The sequence below is a fragment of the Sinocyclocheilus grahami genome, unplaced genomic scaffold (genome assembly GCF_001515645.1).
Source record: "Sinocyclocheilus grahami isolate Dianchi unplaced genomic scaffold, SAMN03320097.WGS_v1.1 scaffold346.1, whole genome shotgun sequence".
NCBI lineage: Eukaryota > Metazoa > Chordata > Actinopteri > Cypriniformes > Cyprinidae > Sinocyclocheilus > Sinocyclocheilus grahami.
The window spans coordinates 1,613,936-1,631,920 of NW_015505525.1; the positions used below are offsets into that span (position 1 = coordinate 1,613,936).

At 38.7% G+C, this 17,985-nt stretch overlaps 1 protein-coding gene across 1 annotated transcript in view; it reads right to left on the reverse strand.

The window, feature by feature from the left end:
- Nucleotides 1–12,048: 12,048 nt before the first annotated feature.
- The window catches only part of chrnb5a (cholinergic receptor, nicotinic, beta 5a), an 18,193-nt gene continuing 12,256 nt past the window's right edge, over nucleotides 12,049–17,985 (reverse strand). Inside the window, exons 4-7 of the mRNA XM_016228951.1 lie at nucleotides 17,392–17,501; nucleotides 13,984–14,944; nucleotides 13,289–13,431; nucleotides 12,049–13,069 (exon numbers count right to left, since the gene is read on the reverse strand). Coding sequence (XP_016084437.1) covers nucleotides 13,054–13,069; nucleotides 13,289–13,431; nucleotides 13,984–14,944; nucleotides 17,392–17,501 — 1,230 coding nt within the window. The 3' untranslated portion in view covers nucleotides 12,049–13,053. The remainder of the gene's footprint in view (nucleotides 13,070–13,288; nucleotides 13,432–13,983; nucleotides 14,945–17,391; nucleotides 17,502–17,985) is intronic.

Below are 17,985 nucleotides of genomic sequence, written 5' to 3' on the forward strand. Positions count from 1 at the left end.
AAAAATATTAATAAATATAATGGTATATAAATATTATATTAACACTGGAGATTAAGGAGTTGGTCTACTATCTATATAAACAATGTGTTATTTAGGATTGAGTGAATCGTAATGGAAAATTGTCATTCTTTGCCATTAGGATTCAGAGGTGGACTAAGTGAATAGGTCATGGATGATGTGTCCATCATAAATCAGCAGTGGAACTAGAATCACACCATGATTTTTTTTTTCTGCATCTTTAATTCATGGCTTCCTAAAAGCAAGATGTAGTGAGTCACAGAGCCATTAATGTCTCACTCTTTTCTCGTCTCTTGCTGTCCTTCTCTCTCAAATCTGTGTGTCTGCTTTTCATGTCACTCACCCCACCCTGCCGTGTCCCAAACACTCTTTTAAAAGCTTCTTCTCTCTTTGGAACAGGACTGCCATCTTCTAGTGCATATTAAAAATAGAAAAATAAAGCTGCATTCCCCAATATGACTTTTAGGGTCTTGTAAATTATTCACCTCACACATCTACAATACCTAGATGATTATACCTGAGTGCTTTTATTCTTTGCTAGTACAGCGGGAATATCTGGAATCACGATCATCCATTATGGGTGCCCTGCTTGCCTGGTATTGGGTAGAAACCTAGAAAAAGCAGAGACCATCATCACAGCCTCAGACAGACCCACAAATCCAGCTGCTCCTGTCAAGATATTGGTAAATACAATGATCTTTTGGATGACTCTGTTACCAGTTACTTACTGATATTGTCCTGTTTGCTTTAGGCAACATTCACAGAGTCAGTGTTTGGAATTGAAAGGCATTTTTAATAACAGGTGTGACTCTCAAACTATCTAAAACATCCCACATTATATTACTTGCTCACAAATGGATCCTCTGTGGGGAATGGGTGCCGTCAGAATTCAAACATCTGATAAAAACATCCCTGTAATCCGTAACACAACTCCAGACCATCAATTAATGTTTTCTGAAGCAAAAAGCAGAGTGTTTGTGATAAAAAAAAAATCCCTCATTAAGACATGTTTAATGGCAAATAAGTCCTCTATCCAATATATTGCTTTCTCTGTTGAAAAAGTCATCTCACCTGAATCAGGAGAAAAATATAAATAGATCAACCACAGTTTTATTTTTTTAATGTGGAAGGAGAAAACATTATGGATTATAGACTATAATTTTTATTAATTTATTTGTTTGTTTGTTTGTTTTTTTGTATTTTGGCGGTTAAGATGTCTTTAATGATTACAAACACTCAGCTATTCACTTTACAAGATGTTAATTGATGGACTGAAGTCGTATGGATTACTTGTGGATTATTGTAATGTTTTTATCAGTTGTTTGAATGCTCATTCTGATTGCACCCATTCACTACAGAGATTAAATGTAATGCTAAATTTCTCCAAATCTTTTCAGATGAAGAAACTCATCTACATCTTGAATATCCTGAAAGTGAGTACATTTTCAACAAATCAGTGCCATGTCATGAGCACATGCTCCATAGTTATTCATGAACTCAGGATCAAACCCTGAGTTGACAGAAAGTTAAGATTGGATTGGTTTTGTCAACTTCAAGGTGATCATGTAATTTTCAGTTTAACGTGTTCCAGGTAAGCCATTAACATTGTTAGCATTATTTAGCATTAGTAGGCTAAAACTCACCTGGTCCATTGAGTTTATAAGAAAAAAGTCTGTCTTCAAATCGCATAATTTTGAATTTCTCACAGGCACTAACATTTTTTTGACCAGTCACCACCTTAAGACCTTAAGACCCAAACTATTTTTGAATAACAAATCACTTTAGTCAGTGGAGAACAACATTACACTACAAACGCGCATACTAAGACATGCAAAGACAAATACAATCTTGCAGCTACATAATACAGTGACTCAGAGTCTATTGCCTCAAGTATTGCTAGTCTTTAACCAGCTTACAGGAAGCTCAGAGGCCACCATGACTTTTACTGGCTGTGACAGTCAAAGGATGAAATGGATTTCCACTTTCTGTTCCCTTTTTTCTACCTCTCACTCACTCTTGTTCTTCTTGCCATGGGCAACTGGAGAGAACCAAATTACCATAAAAGTTTTATGGACAGTGAAGTATATGTAAAGATATGTACTGGTAGTGGTTTGCATGGACGTAACATGAATTAGTTTTTTCTAAAATAATATATCAATAACATGTCAAAGGGATCTTAAGGGATAATTATCCTTAAAAGAATACTTCACACAAAAATGAAGACCCTCACTCACACCCTCATGTCATTCTAACCTGTATGATTTATTTTATTCAGTAGAACATAGAAGATATTTTGAGACAATGTGTTTTTGTCAATACAATGATAACCAAAACTGTTTGGTCACCAACATTCTTCAAAATATCTTCTTTTGTGTTCTGCAGAAGAAAGAAAGTCATACAAATCATCACGGTTTGTGTGTTGTTTGCTGAGGAGCGGAGCTCGCACAGTCAGCTCTCGTGGGGTCTGATGGTGCTTCTACACGCTGCAAACGCTCCGCTCCCGCTGGGCACACTCTGAGGAATGTGTCTGTGTTTGTGATCGTTGTGGTTCCAGTCCCGCTGCAGCTGAGGCACGGCGGCGATTGAGATCACGGGGATCGCACTTGGATCTCTCTCGGGGTTCGGAAGCCCGCGCTGAGGTTTATTCCCCCTCTGAGTGAGGGCTCGCTGCTGCAGCTATCTTTCTCCAAGGAGATTGATATTGTTTGCATATGAGCAGACTGCTTTTGGATCGCTTGTTCTCCCTGCCCTCGCTAAATAATTCTAAATAATTCTAGCAGAAATAATTCTCTGCGGACCGTCATTCTCGCTGGATAGTCTTCAGCTAAAACGTCCTGACACCTATGGCCCAGGACTTCTGAGGGCCGCCCCCCTCTGGGGAAGAGCGGTGTACACCTCATTATACGGTGCCCGTCTCTCCTCAGTGCCCTCAGGACATCGGTCTGTCAACCCTGCCACCTCCGGTGCTTCAGGGCACAGCAGTCTCCAGTGAGCACGACTCTCAGTATCCACCCGGAAACGTAGCAGTTCTGGGGGGCTCGCTACCTCCGAGGAGGTCTCTAGAGCAGTTAGAGCGATTGTTCCCTGCCGGTTCGCCATTTCAGGGCACCGATCTAGCCACTCTGGTCACACCAGAGGTCAGTCTCGAGAGACTGATTCCCTTAGTAGAGTATTTTGCAGTGTGGAAACTTCTGCCAAATGTGTCTCAATGGGTCCTGCACACTGTAGAGAGAGGCCCCAGAATCCAATTTGGTTCTACACCGCCTCGTTTCTGCTGGGTTCTTCCCACTCTGGTGGGCCCCGAGCAGGCTCTGGTAATGGAACAAGAAGTAAACACTCTATTGAGGAAGGAGACCATCGAGGTGGTCTGGGTTCTACAGCCGGTACTTCATTGTTTCCGAAGAAGGATGGGTTGTTGCGTCCTATTCTAGATCTGAGTCAGTTGAACCGCTCAGTAATGAGACTAAAGTTCAGGATGCTCACAATCTGCAAGTCGTGTCTCAGATCAGGTCCAAGGACTTGTCACGATAGATCTGAAGGACGCATACTTCCATATCTCCATCCTTCCTCAACACAGGACGTTCCTGAGGTTTGCTTTTGGGGGCAAAGCTTACCAGTATCGGGTTCTTCCCTTCAGCCTTGCACTCTCACCCCCCACTTTCACCAAGTGTGTGGATGCTGCTCTGGCTCCTCTGCGACTCCAAGGCATCCGCATACTCAACTACATCGACAGTTGGTTGATATTAGCTCATTCAGAGCAGATGGCGTTTCGGCATCGAGATGTCGTTCTCGCCCATATGAAAGAGCGGGGGTTAAGGCTAAACACCAAGAAAAGTGTGTTTTCTCCAGTACAGAGAACCACTTATTTGGCCATGCTGTGGAATTCGACCACGATGCAGGCACGTCTGTCTCCTGCTCAGATCGAATCAATCCTCACTGCAGTCGCGAGAGTGAGAGAAGGCCAGTTACTCACTGTCAAGCAGTTTCAAAAACTGCTGGGTCTGATGGCAGCTGCGTCCAACGTGATACCAGCTGTGCATGAGACCCCTACAGTGGTGGCTCAAGACCAAGGGTTCCAAGGCCATGATTCTCAGGTGGAAAAGGGTGGATTACCCACTCTGGGTAGGGACTGAGTTGCTTCCCCAAGTAGAGGAGTTCAAGTACCTTACGACCTTGTTAACAAGTGAGGGTAGGTTGGAGCATATAAGAAGTGGAGCAGCAGTGATGTGGTTGTTGTACTGGGCTGTTGTGGTGATTTACTAGTAGATTTAAGTTCCGACCTTCACCAGTGGTCATGAGTTTTGGGTAATGACCAAATGAATGAGATCACCGGTATGAGCGGCTGAAATTAGATTTCTCCTCAGGGTGTCTGGGCTAACGCTGAAAAATAGGGAGTAAAGCTTGGACATTCGAGAGAGACTCGGAGTCGGAGTAGACGAGAGAGCTGTGGATTTATTGATTTATTTACTGTATATTACGCTGATGCCACACAGATGTAATATAAACATGTAATTTCATTCCCAGCTGTTTACCTTCACAGACAAAACCGACTGTTTTTGTAACTCATGAGTGTTTTTAACATAAACTTGTGTCTATTTGACAGCTTAAGCGCAATAAGACATGAAAGAACTTATTTTAGAACTCACATGCCATGTGACAGCCGCTTTCTGTATGCGTGCTTCGGATGTGTGCGCTCAGAAACCGTAAATCAGGAGTTCAAACTTATACCGTTAAAACGCATGATTTCAGCGCAATAGACATAATCAAAACCAAACAGATGTTTTTACCAGAGTATCTGAGGAATGAGCTGTAAGGGCCCTATTCACAGCCTTATTCTGGAAAAGGGGGTGGGGGCAGCAGCTCATTTGCATTTAAAGATACATGCCCAAAAACAGCCTGTTTCTGTTTATACTCATTTAGGCATTTTCAAAATGATATAATAAATTATCTGTGGGGTATTTTGAGCTGAAACTTCATAGACACATTCTGGGGACACCTGAGACTTGTATTCTATGTTGTAAAAAGGGCATAACAGGTCTTCTTTAAACACAACACATAATTTGAGATGCGGTGGAAATAACACTGGTAGAAATTCCAAAAATGATGCAAACATGTCCACTGTTGAACATTGTTAGAAAACAAATTATATTAACTATTGTTTTTTTTTTTTTTTGATAAGTCACAGGAAACACCCACATGAGTCATTACATATAAAAACAAATTTTATTAACTATTGTTTTTTTTTTTTTTTGATAAGTCACAGGAAACACCCACATGAGTCATTACATATAAATGGAGACAGGATTTGTTTTGAATTTGCATGATTTTTCCGGAATCAAAATATTTTTAATCAAGCAGAAAAACAGCAAAAAGGCAACAGTTATCCAATCAAAGCATGCCTGCAAATTTGACCTTGTGAGTATAGAGTCCTAACAGAGTGCGAAGGAGTCCTTATGCTTGTTTTGAAATGACAGCTGTGTGTGGTTAGTGTTAGCAGTTAACATCACTGCTTTCTGTTATTTTTAATCTTCAATGGCAGCAAGAGTGATCAAACACAAGCACAGCTAGTCTCTCCATAAGCCTCTGGGGACATGTGACCTTAAGACAATATTTAATGAGAGATATCTGGGAGAGGCTCACAAGCTAATGAAATTATGTTTGTATGTGTGTGTCTCGTGTGTGTGTGTGTGTTGCATAGGCTCCTCAGATTACCCCTTTCTAATGGTATTTATAGTTTTCTTTGTCACATGCTTTCTTAATTTTTTTCTCTCTTTCTCATCCTCTCTCTCCCGCAACATTTAAGATGGGCAGTATTCCAGCTGTAAAATCAGAGCAAAACAACAGGCAAAGAGTCGTCTGACAAATCTGCAGAAGACTGGTTTGGCCAAAGGACCAAGCAGTTTGCACTGGTAATGCTGGCGAAACAAGCCCAGAAATGCCACGCTCAACCAAAGCAAACATTCTGGAATAATCTGAAGATCTCTGGAGGCTTTGTGAGCTTTTATAGACTTAGTGAAAGTATTTCATAAAAATGTATTTTATCCTGTAATAAATACATTTTCTAAATTGACAAATTTTCAAACATAGTTTGAAACAAAGATTAGGTCAAACTATTTCTTCTTTTTCTTAAAATATAATTGTGCATATAATTGTGCATATTGTGGCGGGAGGAGCAAACGACAGACAGTGGGTGTAGCGTCAGGCCACGGAGGGGCTTTTATTAAACACAAAACAACTCGTCACCCCCTAGTGCAACCATCCTCAACCAGGCTCAACCAGGAGTGGGCGGGGTGGGATTCCTCTCCGGGCAGCTCTCCCTCTCGCCTCGCGCCAGAACAAGGACAGAAAAACTGGGATTTTGTCGGCAATCTCAACCAACCACTGGGTAAATGATAATAGAAGACTGTCTCCGTCGTTTCTCTGTCCCAGTTCAGGTTTTCACGAACTTTTGCAAGCGAGAGGGGATGACGTCATCAGGTGTTGCCCGCATTCTCCACCAATGTGGCGGGAGGAGCAAACGACAGTCAAACTATTTCTTCTTTTTCTTAAAATATAATTGTGCATATAATTGTGCATATTGTGGCGGGAGGAGCAAACGACAGACAGTGGGTGTAGCGTCAGGCCACGGAGGGGCTTTTATTAAACACAAAACAACTCGTCACCCCCTAGTGCAACCATCCTCAACCAGGCTCAACCAGGAGTGGGCGGGGTGGGATTCCTCTCCGGGCAGCTCTCCCTCTCGCCTCGCGCCAGAACAAGGACAGAAAAACTGGGATTTTGTCGCCAGTCTCAACCAACCACTGGGTAAATGATAATAGAAGACTGTCTCCGTCGTTTCTCTGTCCCAGTCCAGGTTTTCACGAACTTTTGCAAGCGAGAGGGGATGACGTCATCAGGTGTTGCCCGCATTCTCCACCAATGTGGCGGGAGGAGCAAACGACAGACACAGTGGGTGTGGCGTCAGGCCTCGGACAGGCTTTTATTAAACACAAAATCAACAAAGTGTCCAGATACGGGAATAAAGTGTCCAAAATAAACGGGGGATCTGGTGTCCTCGTTGTGCGGGGAAATAGTGAAGGACAGGTAGTGTTCAGGAAGGAGGGGTCCAGGTAAGGGGTGGAGTCCGGCGTCCGCACACGCTCCCCTCTGAGTTCTGGGGCGCGAGGGGCGGTGGCTCCTTTTCAGCGGCTTATTCCCATGCCCATGGCTCTGGAGGGGATTCCCCTGCCCAGCATCCAAGGCCGTCTGCGGAGTCACGGGTGCGTCCTAAATCCGGACCATGGGTCCAGCAGTTCACAGCTCTGGCAGCACAGGAATCCCTCTACGCACCCTTCCTGAACCCACAAGGACACCAGCATGCATGCACAGGGAAGAGACCGGTCACCCGAGGAGAGGCGCGCTCGGCATTTAACAGCGGTGGTGACGAGGCTCCATTCAGTTCAGGTGTGCCTCATCTCAGGTGTGCCTCCTCTCTCTCACATCCACTCCTGTCAGGAGCCTGGTGAAAGGTGGCGATTAAGGGACGGGGTGATGATGATCAGTGCTGGGAGTAACGCATTACAAAAGTAATGGAGAAGAGAAAGAATGCGTCGGATGAGCAACAAATTAAGTTTAACTAAAAATAACAATCTGTTTTAATTCAATCATAGTCTACATATAAAAGAAATTAATACGCAAAATATATATTGACTTAAATAATTAACAGACTAACAGAAGGAAAGAAAAAAGACTAAGTAAAATATGCTGCTAAGGTATTGGTTCATTTTTGTGGCGCGGCGCTCTGCAAAAGTTCACGGATGACAAGTGCATCCTAAAATAAAAGTAAACACATTGCAGTTTCGAAGGATCTGTATGACCAAAAATTACAGAGTATTTTATGTTTCCGCTGTTCGATCACGCCGGCGCCTCATGCACAAACATACAGTATTGCAAACGTTCATTATCAGAATAAAATACAGTCAACCAAATATAGATACACTGGTAATTAAAATCATCTGTACAATCCATGTCGTTCAGCCTGAGCTCGGGCCAAGCACATATTTGTTCATGTGAAGAGTGTGATTTATTTATTTATGTATTTTTGTGGAAAGCGCGTTAAGTACAAAAGCATGGTTTACATAGTAAATAATAGTTTAGCATTCAAATACATCGGGAATATAGAAACATGGATTCGTGCCGAATGATAGAGGTAGACTGCATGAGAACAAAGGCGTTTGCGTTCAATTTCGCTTTAAATTAATTAGTTTTGGCTTGTTTAGCAAATTATATTTTTCATTCTTGTTTTGTTCTGGATAGGCTGCAGTTAAATTTAAAGGATTTGTTGTGGAGTGAGGAGAACTAAAATAGCCTATAGACTTGCTATTGTGTTTATTGCTTGTTCATTAGGGCCTATAACATTCCGCTTTATTTACCGCTATTATTTCTGAATGTAATTGCGGTTTGTGCTTGAAAGTGAAAGTAACTCAAAAGTAGTGTAACACATTACAATTCAGAGACAGTAATATTGTAATGCAACTAATTACTTTCAAAAGGCAGTAATAAGTAATATATAAGCTATTACATTGTGGAAGTAACTTGCCCAACACTGATGATGATAATTAGGGGGGAGGCAGCCAACTCGTCACAATATAAATTGAGCACAAAATTATATATTTTTTCCCCCTAAAAAATGTGACCTTGTTTAAAGGCCGTATCCCCACCACACACATTTCTACTGTTTCTGTTTAGATAATGAACACACTATTTGAGCATAAATCTGTTTATTATTATTATTATTATTATTATTATTACTATTATTAGTATTTTAGTATTGTCATTTATACAATATATTGTATTAAAGATATACACTGAAACCAACAAATGCAGTCCTTCCTTTCTCCACATTTCAGAATGCACCAGTGCATATGTGAGAATCTGACAGTAAATATGAGAGACGTCAATATCTCAGCACGCCATAAGCAGTGGAGGGGAATTTCTGCTGATCAGCAGCATTGCAGACAACAGTGGCTGTCTCTGCTGAGGCAATGAAGTTTCCACCGTGTTAAATCTTCCCCCCCCTCGACATCATCACTATGGGCAGCTGAAAATTATGTGCAAATAAAAAAATAAATATATAAATAGACCCGACAGGCAATACAAAATATGGTGTTCCATCTCTTGACAAATAACATATTTCATGGATTTTCTTTCGTTCCTCTTACTTTACAATATTCTCATATAGCTCTAATTGTCTCCTTATCTCAAATAATTTTTAGTCAGTCAAGTTAAGATCAGCTTAAAGGGTTAGTTCACCCAAAAATGAAAATTAGCCCATGAAGTACTCACCCTCAAGGCATCCGAGGTGTATATGACTTTCTTCTTTCAGACGAATCCTGTCGGAGTTATATTAAAAATTGTCTTTGATCTTCCAAGCTGTTTAATGGCAGTCAGCGGGTGTTGCAGTGTATCAGTCCAAAATAAGTTAAATAAAGCGCATCCATTCATAATAAAAAGTGTTTCACACGGTATAGGGGGGTGAAAAAAGCCTCCTGTAGCGAATCAATGCATTTTTGTAAGAAAAATACCCATATTCAAAACGTAATAATCACTTTAATCTAGCTTGCGCCAACAGTCTTACACGGATGCATGCGCAATGCCGACTTCATACGTCATCCTCCCAGAGCTGCTTCCGTGTACAACTGTTGGCGCAAGCTAGATTAAAGTGATTATTACATTTTGAATATGGATATTTTTTCTTACAAAAACGCATCGATTCGCTACAGGAGGCCTTTGTTCACCCAGCGGAGCCATGTGAGACACTTTTTATTATGAATGGATGCGCTTTATTTCACTTCTTTTGGACTGATGCACTGCAACACCCGCTGACTGCCATTAAACAGCTTGGAAGATCAAAGACAATTTTTTATATAACTCCGACTGGATTCGTCTGAAAGAAGAAAGTCATATACACCTAGGATGCCTTGAGGGTGAGTACTTCATGGGCTAATTTTCATTTTTGGGTGAAGTAACCCTTTAGGTGCGTATTTACCACAAAAAAACAGCTTCATGTGACACTTCTCTAGATGTTATGTAAACCTGACAGAAATTTAAACAACACATCAACAATGTTTTATGTCCACTCTGAGAAGTGGGTGTAATTTGTTGATGTGACAGAATGGATGAGTAGATGAGTAGAGAAGAGGACATTCGATTAGGACTTATATGTTTTAATGACTCACAGTGAGATAAGTAATGAAAAGATGAATGCAGACATCAGAAAAGACCATAAATGAAGCCATTGTGTCTCTGTTCACATGTGCAGACAGGCTTACTCGTGCTCATTTACATACCAGAGAGGAATACTTTGAGGATTTTACAGATGGAAAAAGATCTGTGACCATGGACGCATGACTCTAAAGAAGACCAATTCATTTATGAAATGCTGAAGTATTGAATGTCGTTCACACACACACTTAGAATGTTTCAAGGGTGACAAAAGAAGAGAATAGTTTCAATTTATAGGAAAAAAATGTTAAACTGAAAGTGAGGACAGCTTTGATGCATTACAGTCCAATTTTGGCCTCTGTTTTATTGGGTCAAATGCTAGTGCCAATTTTCACTAAGATGGTTAATTTGTCTTGCATGGTGCCTCATGGCAGGGATCCCAGTATTGCATTCTCGCAAATTCAAGGATCGTTAGAAATACATTTAGGCATTTTCCTAGCATGGCGAGACAGTTTTCGGTAACAAAGGCTACACTCCAGATAGCATCACTACTCTGAGTCCCTGAGTGGCTCATCAACCACCATTTGTAGGTGCATTTCAGTAAGAACACCAATTATTCCCGGAAGACAGACCTTGAAAAAAAATCCATATTCCATTCATATTCTATGTGCTTTAACTTTATAAAGCCTACTGTATCATATTTTATATGCAAAATTCTAAAGCCTTCTAAATTTTCAATATGATCACAAACTACTACAAGTCTTGTCGTCTGATCGATGGTTTATATTTTTTAGCAAGTAAAAGGTTTTTAAGTATAATTCTGAAAACATCTCCCTTTAGGTTGTTTTGAAATCTTTAATGATTTGTAAGAAAAGAAAAAAGTAAGAATAACTTTACTATTATTAGTAATATTTCAAGATGAGCACTTACTGGACTGAAGAAAGGTTTACATGATTATCCATAAATCATATTTTCAGAAAAATGTTAAAATGTATCAAATATGATACATCAGTCTTTTTAGGAATGTTCATTTGTATATCTCTCAGTCATTACTGTATTGCATTGCATTAAATGTTTTGCCCCTCTGTAGTTTCATTTTTAAAAAACGCATTTTAATATCATCTTGCCAAGATATTACTGGGAAATATCAGTTTTCACTCTATATTTACATGCATTTTATGTAAGTAGTCTGTTATACTGCTATAAAAGAAAGATCTCATTGATTTTTTTCAGTCATTTGTCAGGCCTTGCAGGGTTAAAAGGAAAATTGTTTATTTTTGAAGAATAAATGACAAAGCTCTAGCTTTGAGTGTTACCACTTGAAAGATTAATCCTTTTACAGGGAATATGAATGACATGGGGAAGGCCATGGACACGCACCCATGTCTTAGTGGTTTCCATGGCAATGGAATATTTTCCATGCTAATGTTGGAAGAAAGATTAGCGAAGGCATCTACACTCATTATGTTACCCAGCGCCTGCATTTTATTGAATCAGTTAAAAGGGTAAAAGTTTGTCTGCGTCTTGATACCTGTGGGGACATATAGACATATTCAAACAGATATGCACCACAGTGTGTATCATATAATATATAAACCATATATCAATAATGCAGGGTTGTCTACTAGGGATCATGCAATTGTGCATCCTGTAAATGGACACTCTAGACTCAAAGATGGGACATAAAAATTGAATGTGCATTAAAAGAAAGAAAGGAACAGAAAATGTGAAAATAAAGAAATGGCTCTCACATGAAAAGGAAAGGAAAAACGTTTTATTTTATTATTTTTATAATTACAATGCTTATTTTGAAAAGTCCATTGGTCATACTGTTGTGGTGGTGAAGTGCTTTTCAATCACCGCCTGAAACTTTCTTTTAAGGCAATTAAAATGTGATTCAGTTCCGGAAAACCACTCACAACCATTAATCAAACGTTCATATCAAACAATGCTGAGTGAACTACAGTTTGTGTGTCAATGCATTTGTGTGAGGTCAAGCAAGGAGGAGAAAGAAATGTCTTAGAAAATTAGTCCTTGCATCAAGGTCTCCAATAATCATCCTGCTCTTGAAACCCTGTAAGCCTACTTTGAAAGAAGTGAATGTGTGCCTTGAAAAAAATATAAAAATGAACACTACATAAGCTATATAAATATAGTTATACAACGATTTGGCTGCAAAGATGATGACTGAATGGCACTGATAGCTGTCATATATTGCTATTATTGTTTAAATGAGAAATTCTTAAAGAAACAGGATCATTGGTTTATAGCTTTGAGAGTGTTTGTCATGTGACACATGGGGAATTCTCTAAGAAGGAACTGAACCAGCTGATGTATTTAGCTGCATCTAAAGGAATTATGCAAATCAGGTAATGGCTGATTTTATGGCTGATTATAATGCTCTACTCCAATTAATCATCATTTGATAATTTACTGCAAGCATGATCAATAGAAAATGTAAACAGATATCAGTTTTACATAAAATGATGTTTACAGCCTGCTTTCCAGGAGCGATAATAATGCAACATTAATTGTACTAGGCACACAGTACATATTTTTTGAATACACATGCTATAAGAAGCCTAATTTGCATAAAAAGGTGGGTTTTGCACAGAAAATAATTCATTTTATTGTGCCCGCTCAAACTGGATTCCGAGTGGTTTGTGAATAAGATTAATTTGTTTGCGCTGAAACATCATACGCTAATGCAACTGTTTAGTGAATTCCCACATTGGCTTCGTTCTGCTGAACGTTAATGTGGATATGTGTTTGTGATGTCAAAGCTCGGTCAACAAGTTTATCCAAAAGTCACAGGATCACTCAGCAGATATTTTAGAAATCCCCATATCTGCAAAAGGAAGGCACAGGAAAGAGAAGAATATTATGGGAAAAGGCAGGGAGGGACAGAGAGAACCAGATGCATCAGTTAACGTCAGTAAACCTTTCCACATTGGAGGTGGATAAGGAACTTCTTCTTGCATAAGAAGTTTACAAAAATCACTTGCCTCCAAACACTCCTCTATCATGGATTAAAGAGAAGGAGTAGAGAAAGAAAGATGTGACTCACTCTTCTTCTGCCACAGGTGTGTTGTAGCTCTGAAAGAGAGGCTGAACAAAGAGTCCAAGTGTGCCGACGACACACACCAGGATAAAAATCCATAGGAAGAGCCGGTCGATCACCATGGCTACATACTTCCAGTCCTCAATGATCTGCATGGCACATGCAAGCAAACAACATTCATTACTACAACATATTCGCACAGTCATGGGGGGTTTAGCACAGTGTTTTCATGCCTGCCTGGTATTTTCACTAATAAAATTCAGCACTGCAATTTTACTCTATATTTCCGACTTAGTTTCTCAGCATGGGAATTGTAAAGAATTAACCAGCTTCTTAACAGTTCCATTAATGATTATTTTAATATTTAAAAGGAATCAATATTTTGAAAAAATAAATTGTTTCATTAATTAAATATTTGATCATTTCAGTTTCAACAATTGTTTTAATGACCTTTCATTTTTTAAGAGACAGCATAAATCCAATCTAATAATTTGCAACGATAAACAAACAGTTAATTAATTACTATTCATTCATTTTTATATAATTGTACTGTTCTGTAAGTCTTTGACTCATTAAAAAGACTGGTTTTTAAGAGTGATTCACTTTGAAATCTCAAACTGACTGAACTCATCTACTAAAACTCAACTAATCAATTAATTTAATATGTCAATCAATCAATAAAACACAAAAATACTTCTCACCCCTTCATCATCATCCTCAATCTTCATATGTTCAGCAATGAACCTCACACCCTCTATGGCCTCATCCACATCTGGGTCGTGCCTGACTTTCACTCTCTGCCTGAACTCTGAGCCCTCAGGAAGGTCACCGACCCTCCAGGCCCCGCACACACGCCCAGGGTCATCACTTAAGAAGAATGAGTCTCCGTCCAACCTTATGCCCTTAGCATCAGATGAGAATGATTTCCGCTGATGCTTCCGTCGAAACCTTTCCCGTACATTAGACCTTCCAGGCCGTCGCATCAGAAGGAAAGTAGGAAGCTTATGCAGGAACACACGCTTGACCCACTCGGGCATGCGGTGTGTCGATGGAGAACGGTGGTGAACATTGAGCACACACACACTCGTCACGATAGAAAATGTGACCAGCACCATCGTAAACATCAGATACTTCCCTATTAATGGAACAGCCAGGGATGTCGGCGGAACGATCTTTGATATCAGGAGCAGAAACACAGTTAGAGCCAGAAGAACTGATATACAAAGTGTCATCTTCTCTCCACAGTCTGAAGGCAGGTAGAAAACCAGAATTGCAAGAGAAGTGATGAGGACGCATGGAATGATGAGGTTAATCGTGTAGAAGAGAGGTTTGCGCTTGATCACAAAGTCGTACGTGACATCCAGGTACGTGAGGTCATTGGGGTCTTCGTTTTTTCTGCCAGGGAGCGACACAATATCCCATTCACCGCTTGGTGTGTAATCATCACGACTGGCAAAATCGGACGTCAAGACAAGATCGAGTTCTGTGCGATCGTAGGTCCAAGAGCGAAATTTAAGCGTGCAGTTCTGTTGATCGAAGGGGAAGTTACGGACTTCAATAGCACAGGCGCTCTTGTAGATGGCAGGAGGGAGCCAGAAAATGTCACCAGTGTTGGAGACAACTGCATTGCAGTAAAATGATACTTCATACACACCATCTGCACTGTAAGACAAGAAAATATACATTATAAATATCAATGAAATATATTCTGTGTTTTCCTAAAGAGTATAAAGTGAGTTACAATAGAAACATGCATGCATTGTAACAAGGATCTTCAAACCTTTTGTTAGCACAGCATTGCAAAAAACATTTTTTTTAAATATATATATATATATAATATAAATTTAATATTTATAATAAACTAAAAAATAAACTTTTACAAGCAATATAAATTAAATTACAAATTAAATAAAATTTTAGACAAACTAAATAATTATAAGCAATAAAAACAAATTAAATGCATCAATTACATAAAATGAACTAAAAAATGAAAATTTTTTACAAGCAGTAAAAATATAAATAAAATGGTATTAAACTATTATACTATTTTTAAACTATATATATATATATATTAGGGCTGCCAAAATTGTGGTTAAGATCATGGTTTCATGAAAATGGAACTACTGTATGTAAAAAATATAAAATTTCATGTGCTGCAAATTATGCTAAACATATTAAACTAATATCACAAGTATATAATATAACAAGTTAACCTTGATTGTTCTAAGCATTTTGTAAGAATCTTTTCTTTCAAATTTTCCAATGCACTCCCTTGCGGCCCCCCAGTTTGAAAAACCCATGTATATGAGATGTTGAGAACGCCTCCTCATCAAACACAATTCCTGATTAGTATGCATTAATTAACAGATCTTTAATCCAGGATCTCTCTCCCTCTGTGCCCTCGAAAAATTATTAGTGTACAGCTTTTCAATTAAAATTAGCATAGAAATACAATGCTTATTTTAGCAAAGGATTACATGCACCAGTGTCTCTTTACATGAGGAAATGCCTCTTAAGCAAATTAAAGTCTCATCCCACCCAATTTATCCATTTAAGCAATGAACATGCGCAAGTGCATCCTCCATTTTTATCAACTAAACTGGGGATTATATAACACACATTGCTTCCACTAGGAACACACATCTGACCTAGATCAAACAGTTTAAACAATCTTGCTTGTCACTCATCTTATTTTTTTCTTCATTCTTCTGAGCTTTGTCAAGAGTGTAGACGTGAACGACCTGAAAGAACAGCAACAAGGGAGGAGACTGCTCTTGCTTTTGGCAACTTTCTAGCATAATTAGTCAGTCTCTTGGAACAATGACAGCTTGCTTGTTGTATTGAGTTTGTCACTAAACACTGACTGTGTATCAAAGTCTCAAAACATCCCAAAAGTTTACAAAAGCTTATGGCTTTAATAAGAACAGTAATAGAGCTTAATGAGAAAAGCTGCAAAAATGAAGTCTTAACACATGTAAGTGTGCTACTAATAACTGTTTCCAAAGCTACTGCTCCAAGCTATTCCAAATAAAACATTCATTTATCAGATGCTATGATATGCATCAGAGACTTGTATAACAATATACAGGATATGTATATGTATAGACTATACAGGATATCAGTGCAGTGCATGGCCCACATCATATGCAATCATTTTCCAGCAAAACTATTGGTAACACTTTATTTAAAGGACCAATTATCCCTATTAACTAGTTGCTTATTGCATGCTTACTGCTTACATGCATATTAATATCATTCTGGCTGTTTATTAGTACTTATAAAGCACATATTCTGCATGACCATATTCAGATACCTTAGTCCCACCCAATACCTCAACTTAACAACTACCTTACTAACTAGTAATAAGCAGAAAATTAGTAGTTCATTGAGGCAAAAGTCGTAGTTAACAGTTAGTAAATACTGAGAATTGGTTCTTAAAATAAAGTGTGATCAAAGTGTTTACTGTAAAGAAAATAATATCTAAATATTTAAATAATTTAGATTTGTATATATAATTACATATAATTTTATAAATATTTCTAGCAAATAATAAAATAAATTGCTAAAATACAAATAAAATTTTGTGGTGTGGTCAGTGTAATGTTGGCAGGTCAAATGAACATCTGAAGTATTCAACCAATAGTACTACTTAAATCATATTATCATATTATGCTCATAATATCATTCAAAATAATAGGGTCAGTACTATTTAATTAAATGTTTTATTTTTTGGAAAGAAATTATTTTTATTTAGCAAGAATACATTCAATTGATCAAAAGTGACAGTCATCATTTTAGAATGATTTCTGAAGGATCATGTGACACTGAAGACTGGAGTAATGACTGCTGAAAATTCAGCCTTGTCATCACATAAATAAATTACATTTTTAAAATATATTAAAATAGAAAACAGTTATTTTAAATTGTAATAATATTTCACAATATTACTGTTTTTACTGTACAGTATTTATGATCAAATAAATGCAGCTTTGCTGAGCCTTCAAAAAGAAACATGAAAACTCTTACTGATCTCAAACTTTTGAATAGAGGTCTATAGACAGTATATGTGTGCTACTGGTATAAATGTACTGGTCACAGTTATGGCATACTTGTTATAGAGTACTATATCAGGAAGCCAGATGTGCTGCGATGGTATTCGTAGTTTTTTGATGCCCTCGTACTCATTCGGATCCCACACCAGTCTGTAGTCATTCCACTCCTACAGAGAAAGTACAATGTGATTAAAACAGTTTAAATTGGGTCAGACGATGTACCAGTATTTGTACCAAACTCATTTAAAGGGGTCATATGATGCGATTTCAATTTTTGCTTTCTCTTTGGAGTGTTACAAGCTCTTGCTGCATAAAGAAGATCTGTAAAGTTGCAAAGACTAAAGTCTCAAATCCAAAGAGATATTCTTTATAAAAGTTAAGAGTCAGCCACGCCTACCTAAAATGGCTCGTTCTAACACGCCCCCACATATCTACGTCACGATGTGGGAAGATTTGCATAACGCCGCCCCAAATGTTCACGCAAAGAAAGAAGGCGTAACTTTTATTCTCGCTGTAGTATTGTTGTTGCCACCGCCATGTCGTGAAGGCACTGTGTGATTCGTTGTGAAAGCGAAACTACTTTGTTTGGCCTTCCAAAAGAGGACGATATCTGCTTCGTCATGCCTGGAGCTGATCCGTGCTGGTCGCTGA